Source organism: Maniola hyperantus, chromosome 16 (assembly GCF_902806685.2).
Source record: "Maniola hyperantus chromosome 16, iAphHyp1.2, whole genome shotgun sequence".
In the NCBI taxonomy this organism is placed as follows: domain Eukaryota; kingdom Metazoa; phylum Arthropoda; class Insecta; order Lepidoptera; family Nymphalidae; genus Maniola; species Maniola hyperantus.
Genome location: NC_048551.1, coordinates 5,241,748 through 5,259,466, shown reverse-complemented (window position 1 = coordinate 5,259,466; position 17,719 = coordinate 5,241,748). Strand labels below are relative to the sequence as shown.

The window sequence follows — 17,719 nt, the reverse complement described above, 5'->3', positions numbered from 1 at the left end:
TGCGTTCTTATCTTCTCTAGTGATTCATTAACATTCACCTACAGGCATGTAATATCAAAGCCTAAATGCTACGCTATTTTTGACTGAATAAATTCCACAAAATATTATTAACTCTTGGTAGGTATTCGTACAATGTATTACAAAATAGCATGCTTTTTCCTTTTAGGACCTGTAAAATTCAATGATATGAATTTGGATGTGATAAAATTTTTGCTTCTTTTTATGCTTATTATTCTGTTATGAGACTAAATATATGACTGAGAATAAAATACATATATATATCAAAATACGATGTGAGCATCAGGCAGCTTTTATATTTTTCGTTGATAATTTAGCCCTTGACTGCGATCTCACAGGGATCATCTTCTAAGATGGAAGTGGGCTAACTAATAATAGCTGAGTTTGTCGTGGGCTCTTTTCAGACCTGGGCGCGTTTGGAACCCTCGAAGCTTTAGTTAAAAGTTAACGTAACTAAAATTATCACCACTATCATCTGTATCCCGACCATAGAGCAGAAACAAAGAGGAGTTGGCCTAAGCAACTGTGCACTGTGATTTTCAACTAGGTCCTGACGTCATCACTGTGGGCGGGGCCTTAGTTAGTATGCTGTCTGCGTTCGTCAGGTTCACATATATTGAGGCTCGTATTATCGGTGTGTTTTCGCGTTTTTAAGAACAAAAGGATGAAGTGTTGTGTTCTATCGTGTCAAAGTTATTCAGACAGACGTTCTGATGCTATGAATGGTATCACACTTCATTTGTAAGTAATTTTATACGTAATTTCTACACATATTGACATCTAGTGTGAGATAGCTGAACTATGTAGTGACATCAATATATCGATGTTAGGTCGCTAAGCGAGTAGTTTTGCTACTAACCCGCAGATGGAAAATTGAGAAGTGGGCGGCGTTCCACAACCCCTCACCCCGCAAAATGTCACTCGATATTTCATAGGGAAATCTTAATACAACATCTCCTCTTTGTTTCTGCTCTATGATCCCGACCATCAAAAAGAGTACCTACAATAGTACCTACTTTGAATAAATGATTTGAATTGAATTGAAATATTTTCATAATATGGCACGATATATAATGGTAAAAAAACACTATAGTTTTTGCTAAATAAATCTAGTCTATTTCATTAAATATTCTTAGAACTAAGGTAAAAATCTTTCATATTCGATAAAGAATGGACATTTCCGGATAGTCTCCCAGGCTTTGCTGCAAAATTGGAACCAGCCCTTTTCGGACAAATTGGGCACAGTGGTGATTTGATGTCGGTTCACGCCTAACACCATCCACCGCAGGCGTCTGGCTAGCTGCTCGAATGGCGGATGGCCACGGTAAATATCCCGGTTATCTGGAACCGAATTTGATCAATGAGGAAGTTTCCAGGCAACGTTCGATAAAATTTTCATAGATGGCACTGAATACTACCACCACTAAAGATGAAAAATAATACCTATATCTATATGATCTATGCTATGGTCTCTCTGGTCCCAAGTACGTTGCGCGTGCGGTGCGGCGCCGCACGATGTCGTAATGCATCATGTGTCATGGTACGGCGATTTCTAAGTAGGACGACGCTGCGGCTCCGCTCAGTCACCGCACCGCCAACGCAACGCATCGTGTGGCTTCACTCTAAGGCATTAAAACTTTAAAAATCTACATTAAACTCACCAAAGTCACTATAAACCTCTGGCAAGAGGAACAGGTTCAGAGGCGATCCACAAGATTCGACGTTATAGGCTTTACACACGTTGTCAATGTTCAGGCCATTTTTATTTGTGTCACTGTACATGTACATACCAGAATTTAGCTGTAGGTTGGATTTTTGGAAGGCTTTCCTGCAAAATTCATGTAATTGAATCACAGCTCAAACCACTGAACAGATCGGGCTAAAATTGGCATGCAGATAGCTATTATGACGTAGACATCCGCTAAGAAAGGATTTTTGAAAACTCAACTCCTAAGGGGATGAAATAGGGGTTTGAAATTTGTGTTGTCCACGCGGACGAAGTCGCGGGCATAAGCTAGTAATAAATAAATAGTCTTTTTTTAAGCAATAGCGTATTGCAACAGCTAATATAGGTGACTCGTATTGGCATTGGATTCTGAGCCTTCTTGGCTCACACTCACTGAGCTCGATGCTGATAGAGATGGCTTTTCGCATCTCTGCGTTTGTATAAAGCTGGTAAACTAGGACACTAGATCTGCAGTGTCCATTGATGTAAAGAACTTACCCATATAAATCCTGCATAGCATACACCGCTTCTGGGGTAAAGTCTTCGAGCTGGCATCTATTGTGCAGGAGCAGCAGATGTGGGTGACTCTCACTGGCGATGGACTCTGAGCCTTCTTGGCTCGCACTCACTGAGCTCGATGCCGATAAGGATGGCCTTAGCATCTCTGCGGTTTGTATGTAGCTGGTCAGAGAAAGGTACATCTTAGGAACTATGGCTTCTTTCTATATTTATACTCTCTTCAGGAGTTTTTTTAATGACAAATAAGCGACTGCAATCTCATTTGGTGCAGTCTAAGGTGGAAGTAAACTAACCAGTAGGGCGATTTCGTAAAACCTGCATCAATAAAAAAAAATCTTTTTTATTCGTATAAACTTTTACAAGTACTTACGAATAGTCGGATGCATCTACCACTGGTTCGGAATGCCTTTCAGCCAATCATTATGATTGGCCTTTCAGTCAATCATTATGATTGGCTGAATTTGTGCTACTCTTGTTGCAACAATGCATTGTAGCCAATAGGGAGCTATCGTCAACCAATCAGAGGTGATTGCGATCGTGACATTGTAGCTGTCACTCTACCGCAATCGAGTAGCTAGAAGGATTATGGCTAGTTATACCAATATCCAAATCATTTGCCCTACCAGCTAATTAGGTTGAGGGTGGTAACTAACTACAATTAAGTGGATGAGTCGTCAAAAAGTGGCGAAAAAATAGACACAATATTGTAGCCTAGGCTGATTACTTCGTACGCGTCAATGAAGGGTTTTTGAAAATCCCATGGTTTGCCATGCCCCAAGATGCTGGAATGGTGACCTCGCACCGGAAAGCACAGCGATGGAAGAACCCTTTCCCCAACTAAGTGGACAAACGACATCAAACTGAGTCGAAGGGAGCCACTGGCTTCAGGCGGCGTAAGAGCCTACAAGAGATGTCTAGCAGTAGACGTCGATCGGTTGATGATGACGATGATAATGTCTGAGATGCAAGCTATCGTTAAGATCGTCAATATCGGTTCGGTGGTTGAGCCGTGAGAAACTAACAGACAGACAGACACACTTTCGAATTTATATGTATTAATGAATATAATATAATATTATATTATATTAATGAATAAGCTGTGATAGCCTAGTGGTTAGGACGTCCGCCTTATAATCGGAGGTCGGGGGTTCGATCCCGGGCACGCACCTCTAACTTTTCGGAGTTATGTGCGTTTTAATTAATTAAATATCATTTGCTTTAACGGTGAAGCAAAACATCGTGAGGAAACCTGCATGCCTGAGAGTTCTCCATAATGTTTTCAAAGGCGTGTGAAGTCTACCAATCCGCACTAACCAGCGTGGTAGACTATGGCCAAAAACCCTTCTCACTCTGAGAGGAGACCCGCGCTCTGTAGTGAGCCGGTGATGGGTTGATCATGATGATGATGATGATGAATGAATATGGACGTGTACTAACCGTATAAAATTATAATCAGCAAACCAGTCTTGCACTGCAATCAAAACGTGGCATACCGCCATCAAATAGGACGCGATCTGGAGACAGTCCACAGTGAGGATGTTGGCACTCCTGGCTGTCACCGGGTTGGTGCTGGTCTCCTCTATCAGAGACGGTGACCACAGTGCTTGGCAGTCCAGCAGGATTACACGATCGTTTGTTACATACATGTCTATACCTGAAATACAGTTAAAATACATTCATACTAATATTAATGTTTCGGTTCGGTAATGGTTTCGACTGACTGACTGACTGATCTATCAACGCACAGTTCAAACTACAGGACGGATCGGGATGTTTGGCATGCAGATAGCTAATATGACGTAGACATCCGCTAAAAAAAGATTTTGAAAATTCAACTCCTAAGGGGGTAAAATAGGGGTTAGAAATTTGTGTAGTCACATGTAGACGTGGACTAAGTCGCGGGCATAAGATAGTTAATAATAAAATCCATATCAATATTGTGTAAAAATATAAAAGTTTATCTGTCTGTCTATGAACCAGTGGTGAATTATTTAGACGACTCAAAAGTAGTGATGTAACGAATGTCATATTTTGGATATTTGCGGATGCGAATATCCGCTGCCAACATGCGAATATCCGTTTCCAAAAATTTTTTAAAGAACAGCCTGAAAAATTACCTTTAGTGCAATGAACTCCTCTTTCTATTTCTTCAATATCCTGCATTTTAAACTTGAAATTATTCTTATTGCCTTGGCCCTTACTCTCAGATGCCTCTGCAAAGTTTAAGTTTTCTATTTGAGATTCTATTGGTGTCAAATTGTTAGTTTCAAATGATGACTCCATTGCAACCTCATGGGAATTCAATATTTTTGTGCAGAGATCCTTATTATGTACATTTTCAGCTATGAGGTTGAGTACCATTGATTTACCAACACCTTGAGTTCCTGAAAAGAGATTTTTTTTTTACATGATTTCAACTATGTGACTAATTAATTGGGTATTTGACTCCAATTTTTTATTACTTTATTATAAAGTAGAATAAAAATAATGACGTAAACTGAAAAACTAATTAAATTGATCAAATAACAAAAAAGTTACAAGCATTTAAATATTTCTGATTAGACAGAGATAGCGATACAGAATTTTGACGTCACACCGTACTAATGCCATAGTAGCTTCGTGCGGTTTCATACAAATTTTCGTTTTGCGAGAAAGGGATAGAAGACCCTCCCATTCCAAAATTAAAATGCCTGTAACTTTGTAAATGTTTGTTGGATTTTAATATTTTTTTCAGTGTACGTCATTATTTTTATCCTAGTTTATAATAAAGTAATAATATTTATCAAATTCAAAAGTAGGCAACTACCCAATTCTGTTGCATGCAATCTGAATACTAAATTGGCAGATCTAAATCTAGTACAGTACGCAACCGAAAGTAATGTCGATCGACCTTTAGAAGGAGATAGCAGATTTGTAGAGATAGTTAATAATAAAATCCATATCAATATTGTGTAAAAATATAAAAGTTTATCTGTCTGTCTATGAACCAGTGGTGAATTATTTTGACGACTCAAAAGTAGTGATGTAACGAATGTCATATTTTGCCAACATGCGAATATCCGTTTCCAAAAATTTTTTAAAGAACAGCCTGAAAAATGACCTTTAGTGCAATGAACTCCTCTTTCTATTTCTTCAATATCCTGCATTTTAAACTTGAAATTATTCTTATTGCCTTGGCCCTTACTCTCAGATGCCTCTGCAAAGTTGCGCATGTCCCTGTCTTTGAGACCAACAAAACGTCATATAGTGTATGAGTGACAGAGAACACTCTACAAAGCCGAAATGTCATTCTAACGGCCGATGTATATTACTTTCGGCCGCGTACTGTACTATCCTTTTCCACAGGCAATGAAAGGGATAACAATATTATTATGGTATGCCCGTCACGTACATTTTCACTGCACTGATTTTATGCGCTGAATTCAGTGAGCCTCGCGAAACTCGCGAAAAATATACACACAAAGGGTTTCATACAATTTCCATATCACAAAGTCAAGTTTTTCTCAAACATACTTTTTATGCTATGAATGCGTCATCAAACATAGATGCATATCCTGGGTTAAAACCATGTAAGGCAGTACATCCATACTAATATAATAAATGCGATAGTGTGTCTGTATGTCTGCTAGCGTTTCACTGCCCAACAGTTTAACCGATTTTTATGAAATTATCATATGGGACAGAGTTAGCTTACATCCCGAGGAAGGACATAGGTTACTTTTTATCCCGGAAAAAGAGTACCCACAGGATTTTTGAAAAACCTAAATCCACGCGGACGTCCACCATGTGAAGCAGGCCAGTCAACTAGTAATAAAAAAGTTAAATAAATACCTATTACACCAACAACTAGGTAATTACTGTTAGCATCATTGAGAAATTCATAGGCTGCACTGTTAAATTCCAAATTCTCATCCAATAACTTGACTGGTTCTGTCATTAATTTAAACTTCTGGTCTGAAATTTAAAAAAAATTTGCAGTCAGTGGGGATTGCAGACGGAAGTGAACACTTAAAACTACTTTGAAATAATCCCAGCCAAGTGCAAGTCAGACTCGCGCACGAATGGTTGCGTACCATTATTTATAAAAACGAGCAAAGATATCACGTTCGTTGTATGGGAGCCCCCTTAAACAATTATTTTATTGTTTTTTTCGTTTTTGTTGATATAGCGGCAACAGAAATGCATCATATGTGAAAATTTAAACTAACTATCACGGTTCATGAGATACAGCCTGGTGACAGATGGACAGACGGACGGATTGCAGTCTTAGGGTCCTACCACCTAATTTTTAGGGCCTTGTTTTACTCTTTGGGAACGAAACACACAAGTTTCACTGTTCCATTTTAAATCATAACACTATTTACTAAACCTAAACTCTAATAATAATTTTTAAGCCTTAGGTACCTTTCCTTTCCTTATTTTCATTTTGAGCTATTCTGGATGGTTGCGGGCTTTCAACATCGGTAACTTGAGATCGAGGACTCATTGGCCGTTCGTCTTTAGGGGCACTATGTTCACGAGTTTTGAGGATAATAGTAGGTTTTTCTTTTTCACTTTTCTCTTTTGGTTGGTCCTTCGACCCATCGCGGTCAGATTTTAGAATAACAGGCCTCCGTGGAGTGGTAGTGGTCTCCTACAGTTATATTACGAAGTACAGTAATGAATGTTTTTATAAATAAGTAATGAATTTACAAGTACTAAAATTTAATAAATACTAACCAGTTTATTCTTCTTATCAGCCATTAGGTTATACTTATAAGCTCGTTTTAAGAAATAAGTTCTTAGACAGTCAAAGACTTCAACATTTATCTACATTAACAAACAATACAATACAATACAACAATACAACAACAAACAATTTTAGCGGCTGGTGATAAAATCTAAAACGAAATTCTTGCGTAAAGTTTTAAAAGTTGAGAATGTTGAGATAAAGAAAACAAGTAATCACAGAGTACATTATATATACTGCAAGTAATAATAGTCTGTTGTTTTGTCACAGTTTGACAATCTAAGTAAATGTATTCTGTGATCTAACCTATCTAACTTACTGTAACATGACATGAACATGACTGTAACTGACATTTATTCGTAGATAGAGTAATAAAGGTCTATGAATAAAGGTAGATTGAAGTAATAAATTACGGCGAACCGCGTATGAGATAGATTGTTTAGTAGTCACTATTTGTATTAACCGATCAACAATTTGTATTAAACGTTTTTTATGTGAACGTACGTACCTACCTGTGCTACGTAGGTACCTATCTCATGGTATCTCAAAATAAATACCTGTGGTTAATGTGTTTGACCCAGAGATGTGGCCTGCACTAGGAGATCCGTGGGCATCACGTGGGCATCTTTAAAAGGATCAATGGTGGGCATGCACATTTCTGAGTTCACATGTTTCCAAAGTTACCCACTTAATTCTCAATAAAGTCTGTAATGTCTATGAATATGTCTTTGAGGTTCTGTCTTGGTCTACAGTCTATGTCCATAGATCCTGTCTTTTTGAATCTGCAGAACCCAGAAATCCTATATGTTATTGGTCTGTGCCAGAAATACAGAATGTCATTTTGAGTATATTTCAAAATTGTCTTTCAAAAAATAATTGTGAATTCATGGTTGCGTCTTAGTTTGTTATTTTAACGTTTATTTAATCAAAATACGATAATGATTTCATTCGACTATATGTCTCGTGTGTGCTTTATATATTTAACTGTTTTGTTAACAACAGTGTACACCGAAGATGTATGTGTAAAAAAAGGACCTTGTACATGTGAATTTCCCAATGGCACCGGTATTGACTTAACGCCAACTGCAAAATCAACGTTTTTCAACACGCAAACCTACAAATTAGAGAACAGTGGTGCAAGATTGGCCCTAAGTACATTCTATTATCATCCCTGCACCGATATTGTACTTCCAATAAACACTAGTGCTGCTGCTACAACGACATGTAAAGATTCCTTAGCGGTAATGATACTTCTTTTACCTTTAGTCCAAAACTGGTATTTACGCAACTGTTTAAAAACGAGTTTGCCTTAGGTATAGTTTTGTTTACAAATTATTAGGTTGATAATAAACAAAATTGCTGCATAATGATGACACAATAAATAAAACTGAATACATTTTATTAGTTCATTAGCTATCAATAACTTAGCTATAAAGTAACTTTATAAATTTTGTAATGCCCTCACAAACTAGGTTATGGCTCTACTCTATCCACGGAGAGAAGTTAGTAACGAAACTATGTTTTAATATTGAATTTTGAATGTTTTTGTAAACATTGTTTATCACAGCTTACCACATACCTACACCTAACAAAATCTCCAGTATTATTATTAGTCATCTTTTTGAGTCTCAGATCTCTGAAGTGAAACAAAGGTCAAGCAGGTGAAACTGAATAAAGGGGTGACAAAGTGAGACTACTGGCAAAGCCCATAGAACAAAATCTAGAGGTAGGCCAGATAAGACTGGGTAGAGCCTAGGGGCTCAATTTTACATCCATTTGTGACCAATGTTTTCAGTCAAATGTATAAATAAATAACCAATACATTTTATTTTACTTTTAGTCATAAGTATTTTTAACTGTTTTTAAGGTTCCGTACCTTAAAAGGAAAAAGGAACCCTTATAGGATCACTTTGTCTGTCTGTCTGTCAAGAAACCTAGAGGGTACTTGCTGTTGACCTAGAATCATGAAATTTGGTAGGTAGGTCTTATAGCAGACATATGAAAATTAAAGAATTTCCAGAGGATTTTTAAAATCCTTAATCCATGCGGACAAAGTCACGGGCGTCAACTAGTTTAATATACATACCCTGAGGGAAATTTATTAACTATTTCATTTTGTTTTCAGTTATGCTGGTATATCAGCTACATGGATCTTTTAAACACAACAAAAGACACCTTTAAGAAGGACGGTGGGAACTATCAGTATATAGGAACCTCAAATTATACTACATTCAGCGCTGATGGGAAGTCAATAATATATCCTAATGTTCCATCGTAAGTAATAAACGAATATTTAAAATAACTTGTCAAGTGTGAGTCGCACTCATCCACGAAGGGAATAGAATAGAATAGAATAGAATGTTTTTTTTATTCATGTAAACTTTTTAAAAGTGCTTATGAATAGTCAGGTTTAATTTACCACTGGTTCGGGAAGGGACGTACGTACCAACTAATTATTTGATGTTGAATACATTTTTTTGTGATGTACCTAACCACAAATTGAGGGTTTGCAAACTTTTTCTTTGACTTGTGCTATAGCCTACCTACTTGCCAAATTTCATCATTTTAGGTCAACGGGAAGTAACCTTATAGGTTTTGATACCCTTTTCTTGACAGACAACCCAGGAGCCCTTATAGGATCACTTTGTTGTCTGTCTGTCTGTCTGTCAAGAAACCTACAGGGTACTTCCCGTTGACCTAGAATCATGAAATTTGGTAGGTAGGTAGATCTTATAGCTGACATTTGGGGAAAAATCTGAAAACCGTGAATTTAGGGTTAGATCACACAAAAAAAATTAAATTGTGGTCATGAACTAATAATTAGTATTTTCAACTTTTGAAGTGAGTGACTATATGAAGTGGGGTATCATATGAAAGGTCTTCACCTGTACATTCTAAAACAGATTTTTATTTATTTTTATGCATCATAGTTTTTGAATTATCGTGCAAAATGTCGAAAAAATATGACTGTAGTACGGAACCCTCGTTGCGAGCCTGACTCGCACTTGGCAGTTTTTTTATCATTACATTGTTTTCAGGGCCACAGTGATAATGTTAGTATGCGCTACTACAGATGACCGTTTAGAAGTTTATTCCCTCGAAGATCCAGCGAAAATTGTAAGTAGGCCACTTATCAAGATACTGATATTAACCTAAAACCACATTATGTGCCAATATTAAAAAAAAAACACCACCACAGAAAGACAGATTTTATTATTTTTCATCGTATTGTAACAGTAAAACTATTCTAATCTATTTATTGTACAAATCATGCCTACATGGAGTGATACTAAGAAGATACAGCCAAGCTAATTTTTGCACAAAACTTTTAGTAAAAATTTTTTTCTTGTCAATATGTTTTTTTTGTCCTTCATAGTCTTATTTTTCTTTGATATTACGTCTCCATAGCCTAATATTTGACATATCGTCGATTCAGGATCAAACCGAGAGTTCCCTCACTTTAGTCATCCATCAAAATCGGTTCAATATGGGTGATGTATAATTTACATACATATATATATATTACACTGTTTAACACAACACTTCCTTTCATTCAACATAGGTAAAAGGAAGTCTATTATAATTTTTAACACAGTAATTTTGCATTTTCATTTGAGTATAGAGTTGCTACAGTTATTTAATCAAGTGTTATCTGTTATTTATTCAGCTGATAAAAATCTTATTCTTTTCCGCAATGTTTAAGATTCAAGATAGAATCTTCAGGATGAAAGTGAATGCTAAAATGTTGTCCATTTTAATACTTTCATAATAATTTGCTGACTTTTGTTAAATATCCATATTACCTACTTATTAATCTTATTAAATACCTAATTAGGTACATATAATCAGATGAAGTTAGGGAAATTCATCTACATGGAATTCAGTTTGTGTAAATCCCATGGGAACTCTTTGATTTTGTATAATGTCACTCTCCAGCTAGGTGATTCTCTAACTCAGTGTCTAACACTAAATGATAGCCACCGAGGTTGGTTAGTTCTACATTGCTGCTTCACTGGGTGATATTAAAATATTTTTTCGTAGAAAACCTTCAACGGATTAAAAAATGAGCGCCGTGACTATCATTCAGTGTTAGAAACTGAGTTAGCGAATCACCCTGCAGATCTTTAATTATATCCATGCAAAAAAATCACGCCGATTCTTGCTCTATTGCGGTGTAATTGAAGGACAAACCAATAAACAAACAATTTTGCATTTATATACAAACTAGATAATTTAAGTTTTCAAAAATCCTGTGGGGACGAATGTACATTACTTTCGGCCGCGTTCGACCCATTGAGTTCCGTGGCACGGCGAGACTATCGCAGCGATTCTCTTCTCCGTGGAGATGGCGTCTTAAGCTGACGCAGGACGCTCGACCGAACCTATTTGCTTTTCACTTGACAATGTGAAAGGTGAGAGGCACGATGATTTTCACCGAAATCAAGGGCTTAGGAAAAGTATTTTTGAGAAAAAACTACTGAGTTTATGTTTGTAAAGTATAGTTATTTCAACTAATGAATAAATAAACTATGTCTAATGTCCAATTTCTGTAGAATTTTTGTACCCCTAATATTATTTATTTACGCCAAAAGTTGTCATAAATTTAGTGTTAAAAATAGGAATCTTTTGAGGCTCGTAACTTTAAAATGAATATTTTTTTCAATGTTTCATATATCATTAAACCTAGATAATGACGAGATTTATCGATATAATAATACTTCGTTTTGACCGTACAGTATCAAATAATGTCGTAATAACCCTCCTACGTTTGTATGAAGAAAACATCGTCCTGAGCCCCCTTAATGCTAATTACAAGTAATCATGTGGTGTTTTATTGGTAAAAATTTGATTCAAACAAACATTAATTTTTCAGGTGCTAGCATTCTATTCGAAAGACGCATGCTTGAAGCAAATCGAAGAGCCTGGCCGTTCAATAGGATCCACCCTGCTTATAATATTCTTTTCATTTGTGATACTCTACCTTGTCCTTGGAATATGCACAAAGAAATTCCTGATGGGCGCAACTGGCCTTGAAGTCATACCTAATTTGGCCTTTTGGTCTGATTTACCTAACCTTGTTAAGGCAAGTAATTATTTCGTAACATATTTAAATTTTTATACTTATCCTAAGTGGTTGGGCAAAAACAAAAAAAAAACCGGCCAAGTGCGAGTCAGGCTCGCGCAATGAGGGTTCCGTACTACAGTCGTATTTTTTCGACATTTTGCACGATAATTCAAAAACTGATGCATAAAAATAAAAAAAAATCTGTTTTAGAATGCACAGGTAAAGCCCTTTCATATGGTACCCCACTTGATATAGTTATCTTACTTCGAATATTGAAAATACTAATTATTAGTTCATGACCACAATTTAATTTTTTTTGTGTGATCTAACCCTAAATTCACGGTTTTCAGATTTTCCCCCTAAAGCCAAATTTCATGATTCTAGGTCAACGGGAAGTACCCTGTAGGTTTCTTGACAGACAGACAGACAGACAACAAAGTGATCCTATAAGGGTTCCGTTTTTCCTTTTGAGGTACGGAACCCTAAAAAAGCTAGGTATTAGGGGTTTTCCGTCAAGAGAATCTTAGAAACAGCCCCTATTTGGAAAATTGGCTTTCACCCCCTGTTTCGTGCCTCGGAGAGCGCGTTAAACGGTCCATCCTACGCCTGGGGCCCTACCGCCGTTGTTTGACAGCTACAATGTCACGATCGCAATCATCTCTGATTGGTTAATGCTCGCTCACTATTGGCTACAATGCATTGTTGCAATAAGAATGGCACAAATTCAGCCAATCAGAACAATTGAGATTGTAATAATGATTGATGCAGGTTTTAGACAATCGCCCTGCATATCTTTCTCTGTTTGTGTCCGAGTGCCGTTCCATCGGACTTGAGAGTGAGGGAATAGAAAATGCACATATTTGCGTACACACTTGTGCATTACATATCTCCTGTACCTTGTCTTTATTATGATGGGCTGCTGTGGCCAAAATTCATTCAGGAGGACATCATTAAAACTTTAGACTTTATTTTCCAGGACGGCTGGGCGTTTGCGATTAATGGATTCAAACTACCAGCTCGCGGCGCGGGCCCCGCGACGTCACCGGACCCTAATAGCTATGACAGCATATAACATCAGAGGGAGGACCCGCTCGACGAAGGTCAGCTCGTTTTGATTGAGTAATCTCGCGTTTTATATGGACTTTTTGAAACGGATCGATAGTGTTATATGACTTTCCCCACTATTTTTTTAAATTAATAATGTTCGAGCCTATGGCGTCACCGGACCCCAACACTACGATAGCATATAACATCAGAGGGAAGACCCGCTCTGTGAAGGTCGGCTCGTTTAAATTGGGTCACCTCACGTTTTAAATGGACTTTGTAAAACGGATCGAACGTGTAATACGACTTTCCACCATCATTTTTTTTAAATTAATGTTTGAGTCCGTGACGTCACTGGACCCCAAATAGCTAACAGTATATAATATCAGAGGGAAGACCCGCTCCGTGAAGGTCGGCTCGTTTTAATTGAGTAACACCACGTTTTATATGGACTTAGTAAAACAGATCGAAAGTGTTATACGACTTTCCACCATCATTATTATTTGTTAATGTTTGGGCCCGTGACGTCACTCGACTCCAACAGAAAGCCTAAATTAAAGTAATCAAACTTTGACTTTGGTTGGTTCTATATTGCTGCTTTCTGCGTGATAAAAATAACCATTTCTTAGAAAATCTTCAATGGATTAAAAATAAATGTCGAATGAGCTTGGTGGATTTCATTAAGTGACGATCACTTTCACTGAGCAAATCACCCCACTCCTGGTCGCTGGTCCCGAACAACTACGATCGATACTTTTAACAACTTTTCACCTCGCGTTTTATATGAACGTTAAGAATCGAATAGCTGGTGTTACATAACGTGACGCTATAATTTACTCCTTACGGCTGCCTGTCCATAAGTGCGCGGCTAGGTAGCGGAGCGGAGCGAGAAAGTGATGCGTAGCGGAGTTGCGGACTGTATCTGTCCATAGACACGGAGCTAGGTAGCGGAGCGGAGCAAGCAAGTGATGCGAGGCGGAGTTGCGGACATGTGTTTTTCCATACACGGAGCTAGGTTGCGAACATGTGACGAGTCATTTGAGCTACTGGCGGCCTGCAATTGGTTTAGTTATACGCGAAATATCCGCTTCCCCGCTCCGCTTCGCTGCTCCGCGTTAAAATATATGATTTTTTAAACTAGTCCGCAAATCCTTGTCCACTGAAGCAGGGCGGGAGTTTTATGCAATTCTATTGGTTAATATTTTCACTGCTCCGCTTCTCTCTTCTCCGCACCATTGGACAGGCAGCCTTAAGCCTTGTTAACAGCTTGACAACTTTACGGCAGAGCCACAGTTCAAGCTCGTGTTTGTATGCGTACATAGCATACAAGCTTGACAATGCGATGCGGGTCACACAGACTTGTCACACCCGCATCTCGTACAACCGTAAATGCACTTATTTAAAGCTCGTATAGGTGTAGGTTGGTTTGTATATTTAACAATGAAGTTTGCAGTGGACTTGAAGCAGCGTTCCGTCAACTGATAGTAATACACCGTATATTTTACTGGACGCCGCCGCCGCCGCTGCAAACTTGACGGTAAAGTTGTTCTTGTATGGCCAGCCTAAGTCATCTGGTTGTATGAAAACTTTATTTTCATATTATTCAATAATTGCGCGCGCGTGTGTGTTACTGTTGTTGAATTTTAGATTAGATAAGTTTTTTTTGTAAATTTTTAATATTTTCTGTCTACCTACAGATAAAAAATGCACAGATTTTTGTGACATAATAAATTGTATCGAATATGAATTATCCCTCTAATATCAAAATATATTATAAGGTCGATATATACACAGTAGGTATATATTATTTGTAAGAAGTTTAAAGAAAACGTATTTTCTCATAAAACTCGAATATCCGAGTATTTTGTTTAACAAAAGATTAAGATTTTCGACTGTCTGTTTTCAACGTTTTCTACTTAGAGGACCTACTTAATATAATATGAACTCATGAATAATCTCGTAGATATATTGGCTTTTACAAGGAAAAGTACATTTCAATTTTAATTAACCGACTTCAAAAAAGGAGGAGGTGTTCTCAATTCGTCGGATTTTTTTTTTCTTGTATATAATTATATACTTAATAGGAATATTATTTTCAAAAGTATTTATAAATAAAGTAATAAAAATGAAAACTTTGCTAATTTTAAAGTACCTAATTCAGATTATTGTAATTATTTTTTATATTCCGTAGTAAGTAGTAGTTAAATATCCAAAGTGTTTAAATCTTTTATCACTAGTAATTTTTAATTACTTACCATAAAACATTTACGGGTAAAATACAAGTAAAGTTTATTGTTTTAAATGTGTAGACGCACTATACTTACGCTATTTTGACGCCAAGTGTCCGGAAACAAACTATCGGACGTGTCCATAAGCTGCGGCTGACAGCCGCGACAAATAGGTATGCACCAGGGTTGTTGCGAATGCTAATATTTTAACATCCGCGGACGCGGATGCGGATGTCTAAATTATTGCGAATAATCCCCATTTGCAGATGTGGATGCAAATATCCGTAACACTCCTGTTACACTTTTTGATTAGTCAGTTAGCGAACGAAGATATCAACTAGCAAACACGCGCAAGGCACGCGCCATTTTGGCCCCGCCCACTTTCTTTGCAGGTCTGGTTGCAAATATTAATCCGCATCCGTAAAATCTCCGCATTAATTAATGCGGATGTCTGAATTAATGCGAATGTTCCGCATTCGCGGATGCGGATATCCGTAACACAGAAGTTTGGGACTCGGCTTAAGAGATATCTATCAGACGTCCGAGCGCTCAAGGTTATGTCCGCGACTTATGTCCAATAGTTTGCACAGTTCAGTGTATATTTTATTATCCAGATACCTGTAGGTCACGGCGGTCAGCCGCATCCGATAGTTTGTTTCCGCTTTTATAAATCACATGTGCTCTAACAATATTTTTATTTTGACTATTGGTATTTTTATGGATATTTTACGAACTAAAGATTTAAATATTTTAAACTGCATAAACAAATTAAGTATCTAATTCAAAGCTGTTTTTTTATGTAAGTAATTAAAATTAGTGGTGCATATTTTGTAAACGTAGATAAATATAATGTTTTATGCAACCTCAACGTTAGTACGTAATAAGATAGTAGTTTGATATTTGATGCCAAGACCACCCTCTAATAAATATTACAGTTGGATGAACCTTGAAACCAAGGATTACGAAACCTTTGCAATCAATACGACAGTCGTAATCTTGTTTAGTTGTAACTATTTTACTATTGGGTCAAATTCGCAGTTTAAATAACAGTACTTTAATATTGAGCCAATAACAAGGACGTAAACTGATCGAAAGTTTCGTAATAAAAATGTTAATTGCTAAATTAAATTAAGTCATTTGAAACCGTATAGCGTAAGTTACCAATAAAAATATCATAAGTATTTGGAACTCGTGGTCTTCAATTTTTGTAACAATATTTGTAGGCACTAATTATTATTTAAAAAATATGTTTTAGTATATATTACAGATATAAGTTATATATGTTATATTTAGTATTTTTAGATATTAGTATATGATATTATAATCCCAGAGGTACAGAAAAAAATGATATTTTTATTTAGGTAGTTGTTTTGTAAAGTTACCTACGTAACGTTTGCGTTGTTTTTTATTATTGGGTTTTGGTATATATTCGATAGGGTATGATATGAATTCGTGAGTCGAACAAACAAGGGGTTAGTAACAAAATAACAAAAAATAGATACGAATATATGCCAATGTTCTTTGAGTTAGGCAAATATTTTTATTGAGGACATAACACTTTGGTTAAAACTAAATTGCGCTCTATGTCTGATGCACTGACCCATATACCATAGTTTAGATATCATATAGATGAACACTGATATTTAGACGAAATGCGCCTCAAAAGCGGTGTTGAGACACATTGCGGATGTTCAAAGAATCAAATTTTGGCCTCCAAAACTACAAATTTGTTTATTTATTTTTAAATGTTATCAAAATTAAAGATATTCTTTAGTGAATTACGAGAGCCAAAACACGTTTGGCAATATTTAGCTCGACATAAAAAATCGAGACGTTTCCTCAAAATACGCATTTTTTACACGACCATTAGGAGAAAAACCAGTTTTATTCGACTGATATAAAACCAATTTCAATAAAATTTCGTATTTACGTTCAACGTTTAATATACTAAGGGATTACAGTATTATTTTATGGTAACATAGCACATGGAATTTTAAATATAAATATTTATAAAAAGCGTGCAACAAATTTGCGCTCGGGCGGCCCAGACTACCGCTCCTACCTCGTCTGTCGGCCGCAACGCGTCTTAGAGAGCACCCGTGTACAACTTCAATCCCATATCGCCTTAATGAGATAGAGATATAGCGAGAGCTTGAGCTTCAGACATCTGCGGTCAAAGACTTTACCTAACTGTATGATTTCTAAACTATGTTTATACTGTATCTTTGAACTTACAATTTTGTATCAATTTTATCCATACAATATGTAAATACAAGAAAGGCTAATTTTTCAATTGCCAAATGGTCTTAAAGATTTTAGGAAAAGTTCAAATTTTCAATATATAATTGTCAAAAAATTTAAGTTCTAACATTTGGCGATTAAGAAATCGG

The 17,719-nt window shown here is 36.7% G+C and overlaps 2 protein-coding genes across 2 annotated transcripts; one reads left to right on the top strand and one right to left on the bottom strand.

Moving 5' to 3' along the window:
- Nucleotides 1-1,114: 1,114 nt before the first annotated feature.
- LOC117989422 (nonsense-mediated mRNA decay factor SMG9) lies at nucleotides 1,115-7,226 on the bottom strand. The gene is made up of 8 exons (XM_034976778.2): nucleotides 6,983-7,226; nucleotides 6,668-6,896; nucleotides 6,095-6,217; nucleotides 4,381-4,647; nucleotides 3,701-3,917; nucleotides 2,243-2,425; nucleotides 1,680-1,846; nucleotides 1,115-1,359 (listed from the first exon to the last, which is right to left on the bottom strand). The coding sequence occupies exons 1-8, from the start codon at nucleotides 7,004-7,006 to the stop codon at nucleotides 1,157-1,159; spliced, it is 1,413 nt and encodes a 470-aa protein (XP_034832669.1). The 5' UTR covers nucleotides 7,007-7,226; the 3' UTR covers nucleotides 1,115-1,156.
- A 591-nt stretch (nucleotides 7,227-7,817) lies between these two features.
- LOC117989476 (uncharacterized) lies at nucleotides 7,818-14,682 on the top strand. Its single transcript, XM_034976846.2, has 5 exons — nucleotides 7,818-8,233; nucleotides 9,118-9,266; nucleotides 10,031-10,109; nucleotides 11,866-12,075; nucleotides 13,034-14,682. The coding sequence occupies exons 1-5, from the start codon at nucleotides 7,931-7,933 to the stop codon at nucleotides 13,127-13,129; spliced, it is 837 nt and encodes a 278-aa protein (XP_034832737.1). The 5' UTR covers nucleotides 7,818-7,930; the 3' UTR covers nucleotides 13,130-14,682.
- Nucleotides 14,683-17,719: the final 3,037 nt, after the last annotated feature.

What these genes read in the sequence shown, in the direction of transcription:
- LOC117989476 (XM_034976846.2), top strand. Translation starts at nt 7,931, where the DNA reads ATGATTTCATTCGACTATATGTCTCGTGTGTGCTTTATATATTTAACT. An exon ending in ATATATCCTAATGTTCCATC is followed by an intron (nt 9,267 to 10,030) that starts GTAAGTAATAAA and finishes CATTGTTTTCAG; the next exon opens with GGCCACAGTGATAATGTTAG. An exon ending in ATTTACCTAACCTTGTTAAG is followed by an intron (nt 12,076 to 13,033) that starts GCAAGTAATTAT and finishes TTTATTTTCCAG; the next exon opens with GACGGCTGGGCGTTTGCGAT.
- LOC117989422 (XM_034976778.2), bottom strand. Translation starts at nt 7,006, where the DNA reads ATGGCTGATAAGAAGAATAAACTG. An exon ending in CTGATAAGAAGAATAAACTG is followed by an intron (nt 6,897 to 6,982) that starts GTTAGTATTTAT and finishes ATATAACTGTAG; the next exon opens with GAGACCACTACCACTCCACG. An exon ending in AGAGGTTTATAGTGACTTTG is followed by an intron (nt 1,360 to 1,679) that starts GTGAGTTTAATG and finishes ATTCGGTTCCAG; the next exon opens with ATAACCGGGATATTTACCGT.